Source organism: Diabrotica virgifera, chromosome 2 (genome assembly GCF_917563875.1).
Source record: "Diabrotica virgifera virgifera chromosome 2, PGI_DIABVI_V3a".
Lineage (NCBI taxonomy): Eukaryota > Metazoa > Arthropoda > Insecta > Coleoptera > Chrysomelidae > Diabrotica > Diabrotica virgifera.
This window is the reverse complement of record NC_065444.1, coordinates 3,202,183-3,224,398: the sequence shown is the minus strand read 5'-3', so window position 1 is coordinate 3,224,398 and position 22,216 is coordinate 3,202,183. Positions and strand designations below refer to the sequence as shown.

The 22,216-nt window shown below is 33.5% G+C and overlaps 1 protein-coding gene across 2 annotated transcripts in view; it reads left to right on the top strand.

The window, feature by feature from the left end:
• The window catches only part of LOC114328087 (espin), a 374,616-nt gene that overhangs the window by 338,571 nt on the left and 13,829 nt on the right, over nucleotides 1-22,216 (top strand). For both annotated transcript variants that reach the window (XM_050642375.1, XM_050642376.1), the window contains 3 exons: nucleotides 860-1,169; nucleotides 14,078-14,409; nucleotides 19,435-19,764. In XM_050642375.1, coding sequence (XP_050498332.1) covers nucleotides 860-1,169; nucleotides 14,078-14,409; nucleotides 19,435-19,764 — 972 coding nt within the window. The remainder of the gene's footprint in view (nucleotides 1-859; nucleotides 1,170-14,077; nucleotides 14,410-19,434; nucleotides 19,765-22,216) is intronic.

The window sequence follows — 22,216 nt, the reverse complement described above, 5'->3', positions numbered from 1 at the left end:
CCTAATGCTCTCCACACTTCTTCGATAATATTATCTGGTCCAACTGCTTTTCCTTTCTTTATTTTTTTAAGTACTCGAACCACTTTCTCGTTTGTTATTTTGCTGATCATTGATGTTGCTGTCTCCGTTAACTCAACTGGTTTTCTGTCAAATTCTTCATTTAATAAACTGTCAAAGTACGTTTTCCATCTCTTTTTGACATCCTTTTCGCGAATCAGTATTTTGTTATTTTCATATCGGATACAGCTAACCTTTTGCTGTTTTTGCTCTCTGTTTAGCTATTTATATAACTTTATTACGCCTTCTTTGGTATCAAGTTGATCGTATAGATTTGTATACGCTTCTGCTTGGCTTTTGCTACTGCTACTTTAGCTACCTTCTGGTGACCGTATAGTTTTGAAGAGCTGTGTCCAACACCTATTTTCTTGCCACTTTTTATATAATCGTTTTTATATTCTCTTGTCTTTTATTATTTCTTGTATTTCGTTTAACATCTACCAACTCCCTTTATTCTAAAACTTCTTTCTTGACGTTTCAAGTGTCTAGGTATTTCAACAGCAGTGTCTCTAATTCTATTGTTCATATTCCTCCAAATGGTAGAAACTAAGGGTTCCTTTCATGTTTCAACACATTTTTTTTTACTATTCTTGCCCCAAGTAGATCTTTTTTCTCAGCTTTTAACATCCACCACTTGATTTTTTGTGGTCATTTCCGACTACTTTTTACAGTAATCCAAAAAATCTGTAGAGATGGTGCACACCCCGTATATATTCAATTTACTTTTTAAAACTATCAGAATATGAAACACTCACAAGCTACTTTCTTTTTTGTATATCTTATGGATTTTTAATTGTTTTAGGAGTCATGCCTCTCTTCAGGAACTTCGCCACTAAGCTCTGAAGACGAGCCAGAAAAAGTGAAGCTCGGACCGCGCCACTCACTTCCTCCCAAAACCAACAATGCCACCAGCAACAACAAAATTTTGAAAAGAGTGACGTCAGTTCCGCTGGAAACATCAGTGCCGCCCCCACCTCCTCCTCCACCGAATGCTCTGCGCTTCGATCCTGATGATGAGCCAAGAGGGGCCGAAATCGTGGAGGTTGTAGAGGAACCCACTTTGAAACCGTCGGATATTTTGAAAGGGATGTGCCGGAGTATGTCTGCTTTATGTGAGTATATTCATTGGATTCAGTCATACTATCGAAATAAATGACATAGCATAATAGACGGAAAGGCAGCGCTGAAAAATCTCTTTGAATTTACTAAAGCTAGATTTTTCACAGTTGATTACTGTGAGTGTGTAAAGAAACATACTGCGGTCGGTCAAGCGAACCGTAGAACAGGGGTTACTGAGAGGGTATCAAAGTTGCTTTCCTACGAAGGTAATTAAATCCATTTACTAAGGCTGAAAATCAGTACCCACATTCTAAATTAAATATAAATAAAAGTTTTTATAGTCGGTCAGCTGTGTGACGGGACAGAGCCGGTCGGTCGGCCCTAATAGTCGATTGAGGAAATGAAGCATTTTGGCTCGCAATTTTTTCGTCCAGCATGCATTTACTTGAAATTTTCACAGAAGGTAGAGAATAGTCCAAGGATCATTTTCTATATCATGCCGCTATCATACGCTAAAACCTTGGGGTGGTTTCCACCCCATCTCGGGGGTGGGAATTTTTTATTGCATTTTAACCATGTCATTCGATGGAAAAAGTGATTCTAAGAAAAAAATGTTTTTTACATTTTCTTCGTAAAACTAATATTTTTCGAGTTATTCGCGCTTGAAAATAACAGTTTTTCGACGAAAAAATCGACTCTTTTAGTGGGTTTTTTGAGAATACCTCAAAAAATATGCATTTAATAAAAAAAACTGTAGATATCAAAATTGTATCTTTTAGTAACACAAACCAAATTCTTTTCCAATAATATCTTAAAGACCAATACAAACCGAGATACGGCATATTAAAAGTTAGCTTTTTTCGTCAAATGCATAATTTGAAATATTCAAAGCCAAATAATGGGAAAAATTTGCATTTTTCGAGGAAAACTTAAATAATATTTTTATATTGTAAGTATACAATTAGACCTTTCAAAAAAAATAATAAAAAGTTTCTAGCATGAAAATTAAGCGACTTATAATCAAAAAAACTGCTTTTCTCTACGATAAAATCAGTGAAAACAACACCCTAACTACCTTCCTAATTCAAAATTAATCTTCGCCTTTCTGTAGTTCCTTTTATATTTATATTATCAATACACTCAAGGAGTTTGACCTATTTAAAATGCCTAATTTTGGAAAAATTGTAGTTTAAAGAAAAATTGATTTTTTGCAATTTATTATTTTTTACCTTTTACTTCAAAATATCTCCGAAAATACTGAAGATACGAAAAAAATTATAAACCACTGAATTGTAGCTTTCTTAATGACTAAAATTACCCTGTGCATAGATTTTCATTACAGTGAATAGTTAGCCAGATATAGCTGTTTAAAACTTCTACTTACCAGCCAACACCCCCTTATTCGAGCCCTTTAAACCCGCCCCAATTAAAAACTAAGGGATCTTACGGAATTTAATTTACACAGTCTTATAGCTCTTTAAAAATTCTACAAAATCATTTTTGAAGAAACTTTTTGTCGCCAAAAATATATAGAATATTTTTCGAGGTATTCTCAAAAAACCCTCTAAAAAGTCGATTTTCTCGTCGAAAAACTATTATTTTCAAGCGCGAATAACTTGAAAAATATTAGTTTTATGAAGAAGATGCAAAAAACATTTTTTCTTAGAATCACTTTCTCTATCGAATTACATGGTTAAAATGTAATAAAAAATTCCCACCCCGAGATGGGATGGCAACCACCCCCAAGGTTTTAGCGTATGATAGCGGCATGATATAGAAAATGATCCTTGGACTATTCCCTACCTTCTGCGAAAATTTCAAGTAAATCCATGCTGGACGAAAAAATTGCGAGCCCAATCGGGGCCGACCGACCGGCTCTGTCCCGTCATACAGCTGACCGACTATAATAACTTTTATTTATATTTAATTTAGAATGTGTTTACTGATTTTCAGCCTTAGTAAATGGATTTGATTACCTTCGTAGGAAAGCAACTTTGATACCCTCTCAGTAAACCCTGTTCTACGTTTCGCTTGACCGACCGCAGTATGTTTCTCTACACACTCACAGTAATCAACTGTGAAAAATCTAGCTTTAGTAAATTCAAAGAGATTTTTCAGCGCTGCCTCTTGGTCTATAATAAGAATTGTTATGGTTATTACTTGAAAAGAGATATATATTTTAAAATAATATAGGTACGTACACAAATTAAGCTATTTTTTCAGTTACCTTTTTACAACAGTTCTTCTTCTTCTTTTGCCCTTTAATTCGTCCAATTTTGAACATAGGCTTCCCTTAGTTTCCTCCATTCGCTTCTGTTTAGTGCTTTCTGTTTCCAGTGCGTTCCTCCTATCTTTTTAATGTCGTCTCCCCATCTCATCTGGGGTCTCCTCTTGCTCTCTTTCCTGTCCATGGTCTCCATTGTTGTATCGTGCTATTCCACCTATTGTCCGTTTGTCTTACAACAGTTATTCGTAAATAAATGATCGTTTCAAAGATTTCTTCAGTGTTTTTCACCTGTAACGTCATTCTTAAGATCCCGGCGGCCCTGGTATCTCTCTTCCATTACTCGGATGCCCTGATGGAAGCAATCCCCTTGCTCTTCATTGTAACTCCCGTAGTTTTGGATGCAGAAAGTGCATCTTCTTCATGCATCCATCCCGTATGCTACAGTAGACTCTTACGAATAATACTGGCTTCTATGCTTGCCCAGAAAGTTTTTAAAGAACCAAAGAAAGCCAAGAATTTCTCTCCTTTGTCGAATTTAAAGTCTTCCATGAGAATCCTAATCTAAGTGCCATTAAAAACTCCCTCCTTTGGCTTGGGTTCACTAATAGTTTGGAATTTTTCTCTCAGAAATACAATGAATTCCTTTGACAACTTTATGTATGAATTCCTTTGATAACATTTTTTTTAAATAAACTTTTATAAGCAGAGGCGGAAGTAGAATTTTTTGAGTATCCACCAGAGCTTTGAAAGAACATTGTGTGAACCAAATTTTAGATTAAGGCTTACTTTCCAGACGCGCTTAACCTAATGCTGTTCGTCTGCTCTACTTCCCTGCAGAGGAAGCAAGGATACTTGGTGTAGCCACCCTGTAGCCCTAGCATAAAAGTGAAGTACATTGAATAAAGTGGCTGAGAAATTTAACATCGCTCTATTTTCTGTCATTTTTATACTTACCATAAGAAGGATACAGTACTCCAAATATGCTTACTTCTTGTTGCTCCAGCGCCGCTGACTTTCAACACCTGCGTTACAACTACATTATGTGAGGTGCAAAAATCTTATAGTGGTCACCAATATTAACACATTTTACGTACAAACGGTGTTATTTTGTACCACAAATGCAATCAAAACTGATCTGGATGATTTTTGCACTTTCGATTTATTTTGTAAGAGACACACAAGTAATGAGTCCAAGCAACCTGTAACTCAATATGACAAGCATTTTTCACTTTCCACCATCACCCTCTTACATAGTTGCCATATTTTTCCTCATCCACTATTGCCAACGATTGCCACTAATGACCTGGGACTGTTGATAGAAAAGTTCATTTTCAAAAGAAAAGTATAAGAAAAAATAAAGTGTGTTTTGACAATTTTATCACAAATTTAAGTGGTGTCCGTTTTTTCGTGCCTGTGGAGATGTAAAATAGACAGATAAAATCTTATTTTCACTTTCGTACACATTTCACTACTAAAATACATTTTAAATAAGTTTAAGGTAAAATAATATTTCGAGTTGATATTATCTCAATACAAAAGAAAAGAAGGTAACATAATACACATATGGATTAAGATCTGCTAAATGTTCCAGACTGCTAACTCTTCTTAAAATGATATGCACTTTCTGTTAATTTAATTAATTAGCTGCGTTTTTGCACTACTTTTTCCAAAATCATTGATCTTAATCTAAATACTCACTTCCGAAACTTCTTATAAATTCAAAACAGTTCTTTTACCAGTTTTCATAAATAAATAATTTTGAGCTTTCACGCAGACAAGGCAAAGTCTATTTTTCGGATTGTAATTGTGAAAATACCAGTCTAACAATTTTTTTTTCTGTGATTTACAGACAGAAATTTTATTCCTTTGCGGTTATTAACTTTATAAATTATTGTCTTTCATTCTTCTTTAAACCTATCCTTCATTGATATTGACGTAAGACAATCTCATGAACTTTATGAAGAACTTAATAAGTTATTTTATATAGTGTCAGTTTTCAGTTTTCTCGTGTTCAGTTAGTATATCGTATATCATTATTTATGTTGTCTTCCAGATTTTCATTCTTCTGGAGCCCTAAGACGTAATTGTTAATATTTTTGCCGAAATAGTTTTAATTTAAGTTGTATGTTACAGTAGCATCGAACTACTGAATGTTTGCCGATCAGGATAATTCTTAGCCTTAGCAATGTGTTCGCGCGTATCCTCTGGCGATTTCCACGTATATAATCTGGAAAGTCTATAAAAATATATTTGTAACTACAAATTGATTTTCCGTTCCTTACTTACGTTACTTTATCGTGTCAGGACATCTCTTTTATATAATTTTTGCCCGGTATTGGGCTACGTCCATTCCATCTTTGTTGGCGAGCCACAAATCTTCTAGAGTACGCCTATGAGGACAGTTTTTGCACGTAAGAATATTATGTTCAAGTATATTTTCACACAGAGTACGGTTCATAACATCGTGGTCTATTTTCCTTCATTTTGCCACGATTGATTTTTCTGGAGCGATCCCCGTTTTTATCCTATTCATAGTTTTCCACGTTTTAAATGTCTAGAGATTGGCTGGACGGAATAATAGAGAGGAGTAAAATACTCGGGCGGTTTATCCCTTTATCCTGCACTGTTCAATAGAAACTTTTCCTGGATTTTAGGCAGATCTGTTCCAAACGGAGCACGCATATTCAGCAAGTGCTGTTTAGATTGTTGTAGAACTTTTCTATTATTATAAATTCTAGTTTGTCGCTCGTGGTAGCATATACTTGAATTATGTTATATTTTATGAAATCAAACTCAAGTTACACGTTTAAAGTATAGATAAAATTATGCTCTGAAATTGTATAGTGCAAGTACGGCTCTGTAATTAAATAATCGGAGAAATTGTTATTTCCCAAAAGACTACATCCGAACCATTAATTAATTATGGCCACCAGACGTTTAATATACTTAAATGTATTCGAACATGGTAGATATATATCATAAATAATAGATGTTTAAGCACGGTTTTGAAAGTACCTAAATGACAAGAACTAAGTAGTTCATTAATTAATTTCACTAGTACTACTTGGTTAACCGACCAAAAAGTATATATACTTATGTGTATACATATGTTTTAAAATATACATTTATTATTGACAAGTGTCTACATTACATACTTTAAATGATATTAATTGTTTTTTAGAGAACAACAAAACGGAATATTTAGGTATTTATTGTAACTCTTATACATTACAGAGTACAGTCAAACCTGCCATATCCGGATCAATGTGGCGACAGACCGATCCGGATATGAAAAAATCCGGATATCAAGACCACTATTTCTTTTATAGTCTCTGAAACGTTTTCTCCTTCATACATTCCAGTAATCAACGCCGTCAATAACTTTCGTCGATAGACACGTTTTATAAAATCTATAATACATTATTTCGCCATCTTTTAGTTCTTCTTTTAGTGCGTTGTCCAACAGCAGGACTGCCTTTCTCGATAGATTTCGGTAGATCCGGACGGCGCAGAACCGTCCAGATATGGGGAGGTCCGGATATGACAGGTCCGGATATGGCAGGTTGTACTGTATATATACGGACAGTGGTCGGCAAAGTGCGGCTCCAGAGCTGCATGTGGCTCTTTGGCTCCGTAAGTGCGGCTCTGGCACGAATATCCACGGAAAGCACAATAATATTTTTATTAAGGGAACGGAGCAAAATGCAATATTTTGACGCATGTCAAAATTTTCAATGTGTTTTAAATGTATTCATTTTTTTCGAATCCTGTGAAAATTAATAAACATTTTTGAAAAATTTAAACGCAGAATTAAATATTACATTATTACCGAGGGCCGAAAGTCCCTAAAAACTTCTATAATGTTTAATTTTATGAGTTACAGGGGTGAAAATAAAAGTGAAAATTTAGTGTGATTTTTAATTGTAAATATTTTATTCAAAATAAACTTTTTATTTACTCTAAGGGACTTTCAGTCCTCGGTAATAAAGTGGTCTCTCATTCTGCGTTTAAATTTTTCAAACATACTTAGGTTTCTCAGGATTCGAAAAATATTGATACATTTAAAACACATTGAAAATTTTGACATGCGTCAAAATTTTGCATTTTGCTCCCTTTCCCTTAACAAAAAACCTGCTATGAAAAAATACATCTTGTTTTGATAAATTGGCATTTGCAATCTTTAGCAGTTGTAAAAAATCCTCCTGAAGCTAGGCTAACCGAGTTGAAATTTTCTACTTTTGAAATTGACATTGGTAGCTTTGAAATAGAATTGATGGATTTAAAAAAACAAGGAAGTATGGTGCTCTAATTCGAACATATTTGTGTTGAGTTGGAAATATTGGAGAAGAAAAAAATGTGATCTTGGAAATGGAAGACATCATCATTTTGAACTATTGGAATAGTATTCCTGATTCTTACGATCAGCTGAAGAAGCTTACGTTTGTCTTCTTTCCCATTTCCGTTCTACATATCAAAATTAAAAAAAAAAGTCTATTCTCCTGACTATATCTTCTCCCTTCAATTCTTCATTTATTTCGTTATTTCTTCGACTCCTGTATTCACCCTCTGCTGTTTTTATTGGACCTAATATTGCCCGAATTATTTTTCTCTCAGTTCTTCTCAAATTTTCTTCGTCAGTCTTGGTCATTGTCATCACTTCAGCTCCATACATTAATGTCGGTCTAATTAACGTTTCATAGAGCCTTAATTTAGTAGTTTTTGTTAATATTTTGCTTTTTATCATTTTTTTGTTGACTTGGAATGCTCTTTTTATTGCCAATGTTTTCTCTTTTATTTCGTTTTCTCTTGTTCCATCACTTGACAGCATGACTCCTAGGTATTTCCTAAATATACTAAAAGAAAATCAAGAAAAGTATAAAATAAAAAACATAGTAAATTAAAAATAGAATTAGCTACGTTTATAAAGTATGTTTCGCCCTGTAGAGGTAATTGAATTAGACATTAGACAATTAATTTAAAAACAAGAATATACAAATGAACTTATTAAGAAAGAAGCTCCGACTGTGTTTGTTTACATACATTATCATGATAAATAAGTAAAAGTTCTATGTAATGGTCTAATGAAGTATTGTTTTAATAAAAGGATTTCTTAGAACATTTATATTTCAAATGGAAAACAAAACATATAGATAATTATTTATCAAACAAAAGATATGAGGTTGACTTGATTAAAAAAAATCTATTATAGTATGTTAAGTTCAATATGAGTAAGTGCTGAATCGCCCTTTCACTCTTCTTCTTCTTGTTCTTCTTTTTTGTAGGCTGTCTTTGTCTTTTTGTAGATGCCTGTCTGTTTTTTCAATGTACCTCAAGTAAGTTGTAGTTCCATCGTTTTCGATATCTTCCCACTGATCGTCTTCCTATTAGGGAACCGTCTCTCGCTGTCCTGACTACCCTGTTTGTTGTCATTCGGCTTATATGGCTATTCCATTCTACTCTTCTATTTCTTATCCAGTTATTAATGTTCTCCCCCTTGCATCTCTGTTGTATATCTGTATTTCTAGCTCTGTCGCATAGTGTCTTAACATCGATTTTTCGAAGGGTTTTCATCTCTGGTATTTCTAGCATTCTTTTTGTCCTCTCTGTGCCAGGACTGCCAGGTGATGTTTCTGCAGCATATGTCGTTATTGGTCTGATGAATATTTTGTAAATTCTGCCTTTCATTTCTTTTCCGATATTTTTATTTCTCCATAATGTTTCATTCAGGCAACCTGCGGCTCTGTTTGCTCTATTCACTTGATCTTCCACTTCTATTTCGAGTCTTCCGTAGCTAGATAGTGTGATGCCTAGCCATTTAAACTTCATCACTTGTTATATTATCTGACCTTCGAAATTGCTTGACTTAAGCTTTCATCTCATAGTTTTTTCTTTTAAATTCGATGTCCAATATATTGAAAAATGTCATTGAAAAACGGTAAAAATTGGCTTTTATCGGCGTTTTTAAATGATTATTTACATTTTACGCTTGAGGAAAACGGAGCAAAATGCAAAATTTTGACGCATTTCAATGTGTTTTAAATGTGTTCTTTTTTTTTCGAATCCTGAGAAAACTAATAAGTATTTATGAAAAATTTAAACGAAGAATGAAAGACTACGTTATTACCGAGGGCCGAAAGTCCCTACGAATACATAAAATGTTTCTTTTAACTGAAATATTTGCAATTAAAAATCACACTAAATTTTCTCTTTTATTTTCACCCTTGTAACTTATTAAAATAAACAATATAGAAGTTTTCAGGGACTTTCGGCCCTCGGTAATAATGTAATCTTTCATTATGTGTTTAAATTTTTCAAAAAGATTTATTACTTTTCTCATAATTCGAAAAAAAACTGGATACGTTTAAAACACATTGAAAATTTTGACATGAGTCAAAATTTTGCATTTTGCTCCGTTCCCCTTAAGGTAAGCATTTTACGAAAAAATCATAAGAATAACTTTCGTATTAAAGTAACCCAAATTATTATTATGTTTTGTAGCAAAAAATGCAATTTTTATAATTTGTTTAAAAATTGTTTGTTAAATTTTTGGTAACCTTTTAAACATGGCGTATTAGCATCATAAACATACTCTTTCTATTAAACAATTTTTACCTTGTGGGTATGAAATCAACCTTTTTCGACAAAAGCCACCCGCCTATTAATTATCAACATGTAATTAACAGACATTTTCACAAACAATAAACTTTTTGCTAACTGCAGTCAGCGAATTAAATCCGAATTCATCGCAATAATAAGTCACGCTCTGCGAACTCATGCACTTAATCCATACAATCAGACTTACATGTCCGCACAGCGCCAAGGATTATAACCGAACCGACTACAAGCACAAGCCGAATGCAGATTCTAGCTTTTTACGCATAGGCGGTACGAATGGATTATGGATATGTATGTACTTAAAACATATAATTTCACCTAAAATACATCAAAATTTTAATAATTTTATACAGGGTGTTTGCTAAAGAATGGGCCATAGCTTAACCTTAGATACCTGAACTTAAAATAACTTAATAATAAGAAACCATAATAATTGTTCAAATTCTCATATTTACATATTGTTTTATTGCATCGAAAATTCGCAAATATTTTATTTGCGATACATTTTTGGACATTATTATCGTTTTAAGTTTATTTTTCAGGTGTAACTACAATGATATTATGCAAAAAACTATGTTGCATCGCAGATTTAAAATGCGTTTATCTCGAAAACAGCTGAGTTTAGCGAGATGAATGTAGTATAACTTTTTTAAATAAAATCATTAAGCTAACAAAAGTTTTGATTCAAAAAGTATGTAGGTAGAGTGTGTGATAAAAAAAATTGAACGTATTAAATCAGCGCTGAAAGTCGTGTGTGGCGCCCTCTGGGTAATAGATAGATCATTTTTGGTGGCGAATTTAGATTTCTCGTCCCAAAAACCCCTGTATAATATAGGTAGGTACATTAACTCCTTCAGTCATAATCGTCGCAGATCTTTACATAATTATATGAAACTTTGTAAAAAGTCATATTAATACATGAAATATATTGATTAATACTGGCAACTAACATTTATAAAAATATTCATTTATTCATTTTAGAGAAAACTTTTAAATAAAAAGTTGTAGTAAATTAAAAAAGGCACATTATTTTTACAATAAATAATGCAATTGAAGCGTTTATTTGAAAAGCAACAAATGTCCATTGTTCGCAAATTCGACTTTATGGATTCTTCTCATAGAATAGTAGTTTCTTTATCCATCTAACACAGATGTTCCAAACCAGTGTGCCGCGGCACACTGGTATGCCCTTAAGTCCCTGCAGGTGTGCCGCGAAATTTGATTATACTCACTATCATCATTATCATTATAGAGATTATTTACCCAAGTGTGCCGTGGCTGAACCAATTTTTGAGTTAGTGTGCCTCAAGCTAAAAAAGGTTGGAAACCGCTGATCTAACACATTCAGTTGTGTAAATAAAATTATACTTTTATAAAAAAGAACTTTTTTATAATACTTAAAACCTTTTTATTATTTATAGGCAAGAATATAAAATAATTTACCGATAAACGATTTAACGATAACATGCTTAAAATTCCAAAAATTACACTCTAATAAAAAAGTACTTTTTATAATATCACGGTTTTGTTATTGTACATATTAGGACACAACATGTTTCGAAAGAATAATTAACTTATAAAATATGATTTTTTAGTAGGTGTATTAACTGTTATTTATAATTATGATTCCAAAAATTACACTAGTATAAAATAGTATTTTTTATAATACCACAGTTGTTTAAAATGGTATATATTATTTTAAGTATATAAACTTTTAATTATTTATTAAAAAATTTAAAAAAAGATACGCAACAGCCGGGTTCCAACTGGGGACCTCTCGATCTGCAGTCTAATGCCACTGAGGCAACATCAATTTGTAGATATCGATTTATTAACGTACTTTAAAATATCATTGCATTAGTCACATTTTTAAAATAGTTTGAAATAAAAAAAAAATCGATTTATCCATACAGTGTGATTGGTCAGTGGGGTAAAGCTTTGTAAATCCGTTATAAGTAATAGATAGTAATAAAAGTTAATAACAAAAATTGTAGCCAACTTTGATTACAGATTGATAATCAGCAATCGTAAAATGTAAGTTTTAGGGCCGGTTGTTCGAACGCTAATCAACAATGATCACTATCAAATATTTAATTACTGTCACCAAAACTGTCAATGTCAACTTTTATTGGGTTGCTGAAAACATAATTGATTAAGTAATTTCATATTATGTTTTCAGCAACCCAAACAAAGTTGGCATTGACAGTTGGTGACATTAATTAAATATTTGATAATGATCATTGTTGATTAGCTTTCGAACAACCGGCTATTAGACAATTATTCAGTCATGGCTTACTTAAAATTTGGAAAGATTTAGACCCCTAATTATTAATAATTTTGCTCTGAAAAATGATATTATCTCGAAAACTAATAAATTTACGCATAGGGAATGTTATACAAAAATTATAGTATGGTAATGGTACTTTTCGATAATAATATAAAATACAGGGTGTTCTATTTAAAATTACTGAGAAAATAATGTACTTGCGTTTTGACTCACCCTGTATTCAATATAAAGAAAATTAGCAAAACAACCATTTTCGAAAATTTTGACAATAAATAAAAAATATGACGTCAATAAACCATTGACCTTGTGCTTGCTTTTATTTATACAGGTAGTTAAACTTGTTACGATTTTCATATAAAATTGGTTATAACTTTGTAAATACCCCGTATAACATACCAAACCTTTATATTTTTGTAATCGAAAAGTTACGAAGATTTCGAATATAAAATAAAATACAGGGTGTTCTATTTAAAAAAAACATAAGTTTGGTCTGCCACTATGTTATCGAACACCCTGTAACATTCTAACTAATTTTGTAATGTGAAGCTCAAAGTTCGCTACAATTTTTGTTATTAAGTTTTATCGCTATACATTACTACAACGGATCTACGGAGCTTCACCCCACTAATTATTAATCACCCTGTATAATAGCAGTAAACTATTGCATTGTTAGCTAGTTCTAAGCTATCCTAAAAATTTCAGGTGTCTAGGTAGCCTAGAACTATTTTTAAAATGGATTATAAAATTTGCGGAGTCCGTGACACCAACCAAGCCAAGTATATAAAAAAAGGTTTTAAAATCTCAGATATCCGGAGTAAACTACATAGAATATTTGGACAGTTTTTGAAAAACAACAGATATCCATGCATTTTGCTGTAAAATAAACACTTGTCCCATCTTAGTCAACGGTCATCGTTAAGCGTGAATTATTTTATTATTCGTAAATTTATCAGTTTTGTGCATTCTTTGTTAGTAATAATAGGCGATGTTTGTTTCTTTTGTATTAGTAATAGTTTAGCATGGCGGAAACTGTTCAACACAATACCTCTGTATTTTCCAATATACATTGTTGCTAAGTTTGCACCCATTTTTACTTAAAATATCAATAACAATATGAAACTAACTTGTGCAATTATTTTGATATGCACATTCCTTCCACTTAGTAAAAGTGAGATTTGAAATAAATTTAGGCTGGGCATTTTAATTTTTGGACAAGTGTTGTTTTTCAAATATACCCTTCAATTGCAAAAAACGGCCATTTTGGATCTTTCGCGGACTGCTTTGGAGCAACAAATTAACGAAATTAAAATTGCCATAGCTAAAATTTTGCTCTTTTAATTTACTACAACTTTCCGTTTAAAAGTTTTTCTCTAAAATGAATGAATGAATATTTTTGTAAATGTTAGTTGTCAGTATTAATCAATATTTCTTGTATGTAAATAATAAGTTGTTTTTTATTTATAAATGGTTAAGATTTCAATCTATTAACATGACTTTTTACGAAGTTTCATATAATTATGTAAAGATCTGCGACGATTATGACTGAAGAAGTTAATGTAGGTACTTACCTACCTATATTATATAAAATTATTACAATTTTGATGTATTTTAGGTGAAATTATGTTTTAAGTATTTACATATCCATAAACTTATAATAATCCATTCGTACCGCGTATGCGTAGAAAGCTAGAATCTGCAATCGACTTGTGCTTGTAGTCGGTTCGGTTATAATCCTTAGCGCTGTGCGGACATGTAAGTGTGCTTGTGTGCATTATCAATTCAAATCTTCATTCAAAGTAAAAGTAGACTAATACTATCTTCTTTCCCCCCAGCCGCTAGACGCCTCAACTCTTCGTGCTCAGATCTCACCATCGTCAGTCTAGATGGAGACGAAGCAGATAAGCACGGGCCGAACTTAGTGAACAAACAGCGAGTGTTACCCTTCATCCCCCCCTCGTTCCCCGGAAGTGCGAATTCGAATAACTTGATCAAGCCTTCGGAGTATCTGAGGAGTATCAGTGATAAGCGGTCTTCAATTAGTTCCGTGAGAAGTTTATCCGAAAGTGACGATACTGAAAGCAAGTTTGAAGAGAAAAGGTTGGACATTGTGAGGGTCGCTCCAGGACCACCGCCTCCTCCTTTACCGGATTTGAATCTAAAAGAGGTATGTTTTGCTACGTTTTTTAATATTTACATCATACTTTTATCGCATTTACTGGTTTTGAATTTATTTGATATTGTTGTTGGTATATATTGGTCGAAAATACACTGCCCACTATTAGAGTATATAGGTATTATACAGAGTACATTAAAAGAAGCGGGGCAGTTGAATACTTCGCGAAATTGACATCAGATCAAAAAGAAAATAAAAATCTATCGAATAAGCAAACACGGAGAGTCGTGTTTCCCTCTACCCCTGGGGATGGGGTTATACATAGTAACTTTGAGATCTTAAGTGGAGACCCCCATTTTTATTTCAGACTTTTATTTAAAAATATCCCTGCTAAACCGACCCTCTATCGGCTTTCGTTCCTAAAATAGGAGTGTTGGGTATTGTAGCTTAAATATTAAACCGCAATAGCCATTGGTGCTCGTAAGGGGATGAACCAAAAAATTAATTTTTGGCGTAGACCTGCAGCAATTAATTAGTAAAAAATACCCACTTGGTTTTAGGTCTTTTAACTGGTTATTTCCACCTTTTGTGAAATCCGAGGAATGATGATAACGGTAGGGGTTGGAGGGGGTGAGTTTGCAAATTCTTGTATACCCCATATTTCAGAAATTAATTAGCAATAAAATACGCTTCCGAAAGTGACCCTCTAACTGCTTTCGTTCCTGAAATATTAGTGTTGGGTATTGTATGTAGCTTAAGTATTAAACCGCAATAGCCATTGTCGCTCATTAGGGGATGAAGCAAAAAATAATTTTTGGTGCAGACCTGCAGCAATTAATTAGCAAACCATACCAACTTGGTTTTATGTATTTAAACTGGTAATTTTCACTTTTTGTGAAATCCAGGGAATAAAAATAACAGTAGAGGTTGGAGGGGGTGAGTTTGTAAATTGTATAATTGTTGTATATCCCATCGTTCAGCAATTAATTAGCAATAAAAGATGCCGCCGAAAGCGACCCTCGATCTGCTTTCGTTCCTGAAATAGGAGTATTGGGTATTGTAGCTTTAGTATTAAACTGCAGTAGCCATTGTTGCTCGTTACTGGATGAAGCAAAAAATTCATTTTTGGCGTATACCTGCAGCAATTAATTAGAAAAAAATACCAACTTGATTATAGGTCATTAAACTGGTTATTTTTACCTTTTGTGAAATCCGGGGAATGATGATAACGGTAGGGGTTGGATGGGGGGAGTTTGTAAATTTTTGTATACCCCATATTTCAGAAATTAATTAGCAATAAAAGATGCTTCCGGAAGCGACCCTCTATCTGCTTTCGTTCCTGAAATATGAGTATGTTTGGTATTATAGCTTAAGTGTTAAACCGCAGTAGCCATTGTTGCTCGTTAGGGGATAAAGCAAAAAATTCATTTTTGGCGTAGACCTGCAGCAATTAATTAGCAAAAAATACCCACTTGGTCTCTATCTACTATCGTTCCGGAAATATGAATGTTAGCCATTCTAGCTTAATATTAAGCTGGAATAGCCACCTGTTTCTCTGAAGGGGATGAAGCAATAAATTATTAATTTGCGTAATAAATTAACAATAAAATAGCAAAAAATATGGGGTAAGTCTCATAGCTCCCTTATGAAATGGTTATTCTAGCTTAATAGACATGCTAGGAGCACCCCGAATCATAATTTACAATGTATAAACTTTGGAAATCATGATTTGGGATTTACAATGTATATTACGTTGTAAATTATGATTCGGGAGTGCTCTTAGTAGTATTTAACGTATCTTGGTTTGTTTATTTCTACTGCATTTTGATTGTAAATTAAATATAGGTCAAATTTTTCACCTTTAGTACGATCTTTAATTATAAGCTTTCATACGACACCTCATTTGTCATTCTACGACCAGGTATAATGAGGGAGAAGATGAGTTTACCGACGGACGGACAGACAGATAGACGGACGTGGATAATTCAACGTTCAAGTTCTGTTTCGTAAACCCGATTTTTAAAGAACCCCTCAAGAAAAAGTTAAGTGTAGTTAAATCTGGTGACCTGACAGGCCATTCGTTCGGACCCCTTCGTCCAATACAAACGGTCAGGATACTGTTCATCTAGATTCTAGATAATTGCGAACGTTCCGTTCATAATGAGATGTATATTCTGCTGAAACCAAACGTGTTCCAAGTTATTGCTCTCAATCTCCCTTATTGCTGGAATTAATTCTTTTTGAAACATGTTTTCATACCTCTAAGCAGCAAGATTACCATCAATGAATTAATGAAAATTCGGTACTGACCGGTCATTGAAAATGATCAATATTATTGATTTTATGTGAATCGTAAAAAATGGCAAAAATCGCGCAACGTCTATTTATTTAACAGCTTTATAGAAACTGACTTAATTACATATAAAAGCTGCACTCTTCATCTTTAAAACTCATTTTGATTTTTGTCGACAGGACACTTTCATCGACAGATATCGAATTTTAACTGTCGATTTAATACAAATCTTATTAAAAACAAATGATTTCGCGCGCGTCACTGACGTTCAAAATCGCCGGTCGCTTTAAGTATTGTTTCTAAGAGAACAATTGAGGAGCAGATTTTCTAAATGCATTTTGTCCACTTTTTGTCATTTTGGCAAATAGAGAAAAACTGCTACGCGTTTGGCAAGAAATTAAACGAAAAACTGATATACCTAAAAAATGGATAAAAAATCATTCAAATATTATACCTATATGCCAAAAATCTAGTATTAATAATATCCCAAAAAAACTTGAAAAAACTGTTGGACAAACTGCATTTAGATTGTCATCCTTGGACAAAACGCATTTTGATTGTCTACACAAGCGGTATGACTGACTTTTGTTAGTAACGATGTAATAAAGCTCAAGTAACTTCATACAAATAGTATTTTATTTTTAAATACAAAATATTGTTTAAAAATGAATGGAAAAATATGGTATTTTACATGTCATAAAGGTCCCCATTGTCATCATCATTGCAATCACAGCACTCAGCTCCTTCGATAACATCATCATCCTCAGTTTCACCAAGGATAGCTTCATTCCCATTTTGCTCACCAGTGTCAGAAAGAATTGGTTCTAACCATGTTAGCTCAGGCTCGTTGACCCAATTCGTCCCTGATAGTTCTGGAGTTTCGAGAGGTTCTGGAGTTTTTTTGGTTTAATTTGGTTTTGAAATTCTACAGTAGGTAAGTTTAAAGTCGAAAGGTTCTTTCCACGTTTCAATAATGTTTGGAATTGTTTGGATGGATCATTATTTCTGTAGAACAATTCGGTCTTAAGCAAAATATCGTTGCTGTTTTGTGATCTCTTAATAATGATTCGTTTGGCTGCACTGATTCCTTCAATTTTTTTAAAGTGGTTAACGAACTTTTTATATCGTAAACTGTCCAGTCTCTACCAAGTTGTTTAACTTCTCCCTTCTTGGAGTAAATGTCATAATATTGTGTAGGGGTTTTTATTGTACTGTAGACTGTAGGATCGTATAACTTTTTCAATTTGTCCGAAAACATGGTCCGCTGGCAAATATGAATATCCGCGTACCGGAAAAATAAGTACCACAGATTTAATATTTTGTGGGGCATCTCTGTACAGCCATAACATGAGCATATGCATCATGTGTGCATTTTTATTCTGAAGCGCACAACCATCTGCTAATAGTCTTAACTGTTTTATATCTGATGCATATTCAGATTTATTAAGAAAAAGAAAATCACGTAGATCAGGACTTGTTTATGCAGATTCCCTTTTTGCTTGATGTTCCATCTAGGTGTAGAAAACTAGCTTTTTAATATCCACGTCCGTTACACAATAGCAATAAAAAAAACTGCTGGGCGTAAAATGCATCTTGAATAGGCACTTTCGGTAAGACTTGAACTTAAGTTCTGAAGGTCAAAACAGTAGGAAACAGTGTGTTCCGGTTTTTCATTCATTGGTTTAAAAAATTGTTTGGCCCTTACTTTATGTAGGTACACGTAGAGAAGTTCTTAGTTTCTCTATTTCAGTTGTGTCTTTGCAAAAGCTAATAGAAGATTGGGTCCTGACACAAAAGCCACATAAGTCAGTAGCAGGGCTTCCAAATGCAATATTAAAATGAGTATTAAAGATCCTACTAAAATACTTGTAATTTGCTTTCAAATTCTCAGCAGTGCTCTGATTGTACAGATTCCATAAAATAGTAATATTATTTTCAGATGAGAAATAAATGCGCCGATATTTAGCATGCCCGTAATGACTTTCATGTCCTTACAAACTGGCTTTAAATTTTTTAACAGCTTCAAATTTTTCAACATTCTTGAAAGACCGTTTGTCCCCTATACGCTTCTTAACAATAACACTGCCAGGCATTTTTCTTTTTATCAGTTTATTTCTACCAGTTAGATGTCTTTTTCTTTTTCTGCTACCACGGTCCGTATCACCAACTACATGATCCCCTGTCACAACTACATCCATTATTTTATATTGTTTTGTTAAAAATTGGAAAAACAAACGCACATAAAACGAACTTAACAGTACAGACACCAAGTATACAACGACAATGACTGCCAATGACAAACAAATCGCAATTAGTCCATAGCGCACGGACAAACTTCGGTTAGTTTGTCTACGGTCAATGGACATACAGCACATTGAAAGTCCAAGGTATTTTGTTTATTTAATTTTCAGACAACAGAATGCATTTAGAACCTCTTTCGTGACACAAAATGGTGGCTCTATACATATAGTTTGCGATGCCATCTTTAGTTGAAAATTTGAAAAAATGGACAAAATGCATATAGAAAGTCTGCTCCTCAATTAATTCTACACATTCTACAAAATTATCTGAGCTACATTTCTTGTTTGAAATATTTTTTCTAATGCGCTCAGATTCTAGTTCAATCGATGTTTTCCGTTTTCCCCTTACGAGGAGGGAGAGGGGGAACGAACTTTTTGGGGGTACAAAATTGACTTTTTTAGAGGATCAATAGCATATTCGTCTCTGACGACTGGAGTAACTACTAACGTATATGTAATTAAAAAATTCGTTTACTATTTTAGGAAGGAAACAACGAAATGGTTAAAAAACAGAACCAGCCACTCTCGGCGATAAGCATTCAAGATCTGAACTCAGTTCAACTAAGAAGAACCGAAAAAATGACAGCTTCAAAAACATTTTCTGCTCCTACAAGAAGTATGAGTCTTCAATGTCTTCAAAGTGAACCGTTTCTAGCCCAGAAGACCGACCTAATAGCTGAACTGAAAATGTCCAAAGATATCACCGGAATTAAAAAAATGAAAATTGAGCGAGCCAAATGCGAGGAGAGTAAGGGGAAAGAAATATTTTCGGAAATTTCAAAGCAGTTTACAACAACTAGGTTTGTAGAAAAGGTGAGTATGATTATTTACGAATCTTCTTCTTTAAGTTCCATCTTCTATAGAACGTTGTCATCAGGGCTATGCAGACCCTATTGTCTGTAGCTCAGAATAGTTCTGCACTGCTGCATTCAAAAGCTTCCCTTAAGTTCTTAAGCCAGGAGAGTCTTTGTCTCTCCACATTTCGCTATCCTCGAGTTTTGCCTTGCATAATAAGTTGTAGGAATGAGTATTTTTGTCCTCTCATCACATGTCCTAGGTATTTAATTTTTTTCTTTTGATAGTTATTATTATTATCGCTTGATTTCCTATTCTTCTCGTTAGTTCCACGTTTGACATTTTTTCAAGCTTTGATATTTGTAGAATTCTTCTGTAACACCAAAATTCAAAGGCGGCCAACTTGTTCAGATGCACTTGTTTTAGTGTTCACACTTTCAAGTCATAAAGAATACTAGAGAACACGTAACACCGAAGAATCTTTAGGCGTAGTTCTAACCTTATATTCCGAGAACAAATAAAGATCTTAAGAGGAAATAGTAGCGATCAACAGGTAGCAAAAACGCGTTCCAAGATTGCGGCTGTAATTTTGAACATTTTTTCGTGATATTTGCCACACGTATTTGTAATATAATAAAGAAAGGCGGTACAGAGCCCAATTTGAAAAATATATTAATATGTGGAAATTACTCTGTGAATAAATAAAATATTAACAAAACGAGCCTGTGCCGCCATTAAGAAAAACAAAAAAATACACTTTCTTCAAATAAACTTTTTTATCCGATGCCTAGATTTTGTGCCATTTTGGAACTACTAAAATTTTTTATCTCGTTAGTAGTTCCAAAATGACACAAAATCTAGGTATCGGATAAAAAAGTTTATTTGAAGAAAGTGTATTTTTTTGTTCTTCTTAATGGCTGTACAGGCTCGTTTTTTTAATATTGTATTTAATTACAGAGTAATTTCCACATGTTAATATATTTTTCAAATTGGGCTCTGTACCGCCATTCTTTATTACATTACGAATACGTGTGCCAAATATCTTGAAAAAATATTCAAAATTACAGCCGTAATCTTGGAACGCGTTTTCGCTACCTGTTGATTGCTACTGTTTCCTCTTAAGTTAATGAATGACACACGTGTTATTTTAATACGTGTCTTAATTTCCTTGTTTTGTTCTACATTTGATATTATCCATGTTCCCAAGTATTTTTAGGTATCAACACTCTCAATTACAGTATCTTCAATAATTAATTAGATCAAGAGGGAAAGGCAGGGAAACTGCCTTTCCCCCTTGTTCTTCTTTACTCAGATTTTTGAGTACTCGAAACTGTCTTTTGGCATTTTTCCTAGACGAAAAGAGAGTAGATACGTGACCGTTGTCCTTTCTGCTTTCTTCTATATTCGTCGTTCTCCATGCTTATAAATAATTGTTAAAGTCGGAGATTCAGGATCTAACCAGAAAGCAGTTTCTTTCGACGAAAAGTCTTGGATTTAAAATATTGTTTATTGTTTTATTTCAATTATTCTTAATTGTTTCATTACAAAAAACTTTGGATCTGGGTCTTTTCATCTTCCTCGTTTTAAATAACTAGATGTTTGCATCTGCTGATTTAGTCATAATCATGCATTAAGTTTTCATCAAATTCATCTTCAGTCCGTATTGATGACAGCATTCATTAAGGCGTTGCATATATTCTGTAAAGCATTGTCGTTATCCGTCATTATTACTGTATCTTCTGCAAAAAAGGAAAGTTATTCAAAACTTATCCATTGTAGATATAGCTTCTAGTGAATCTGAGAGCGCTTCCCTAAATATCGCTTCACTGTAGACACTGAAGAGTAGTGGTGGTGACGAGTCTAGGAAAAGTTGGTCGAGAACACTTCGTCGACGGAAAATTAGTCGACAACATTTGGTCGACAAACAGTTGGTCGAATGCACAATTCATCGAAAGTACAATTCGTCGACGAACATTTTGTTCGAATGGATTTTTCGTCGACAAACTCTTATTTATCTTTAGGATAAAGGGATTAATGTTGACAAACGACGGATTATTGGTTTTTATTTTATTAACTGGAATATTGTATTATACATACCTAAATTTATTTGTTTTGGGATTTTGTTATTTTTTTTTTCTAAATCTTAATTATTTTTAAATCTAATAGAAAAATTGACTGCGGTGGGAGAGTAGACAGCAAATATAAACCGATATTTTAATTAGTGATGTACCGTTCTTCTTTTTAGTGTCGGCGCACTTGCGAAAGCAGCATTTCCGGACAAGTCAAATTTGGGGGCACTTGCCGACAAGACGAAATGTGCGAGATGCTGAGGTAAATAAATTGTAGGGAATCGAGGCATTTCCGTACAATGTTTTTGACTGCAATTTTCAGTCAACGTCAATAAAAAAGTAAAGAAGTCGTGAAAATATACTTCCCTTTGGGTCTTTGTCTACGAAAAATCCATTCGATC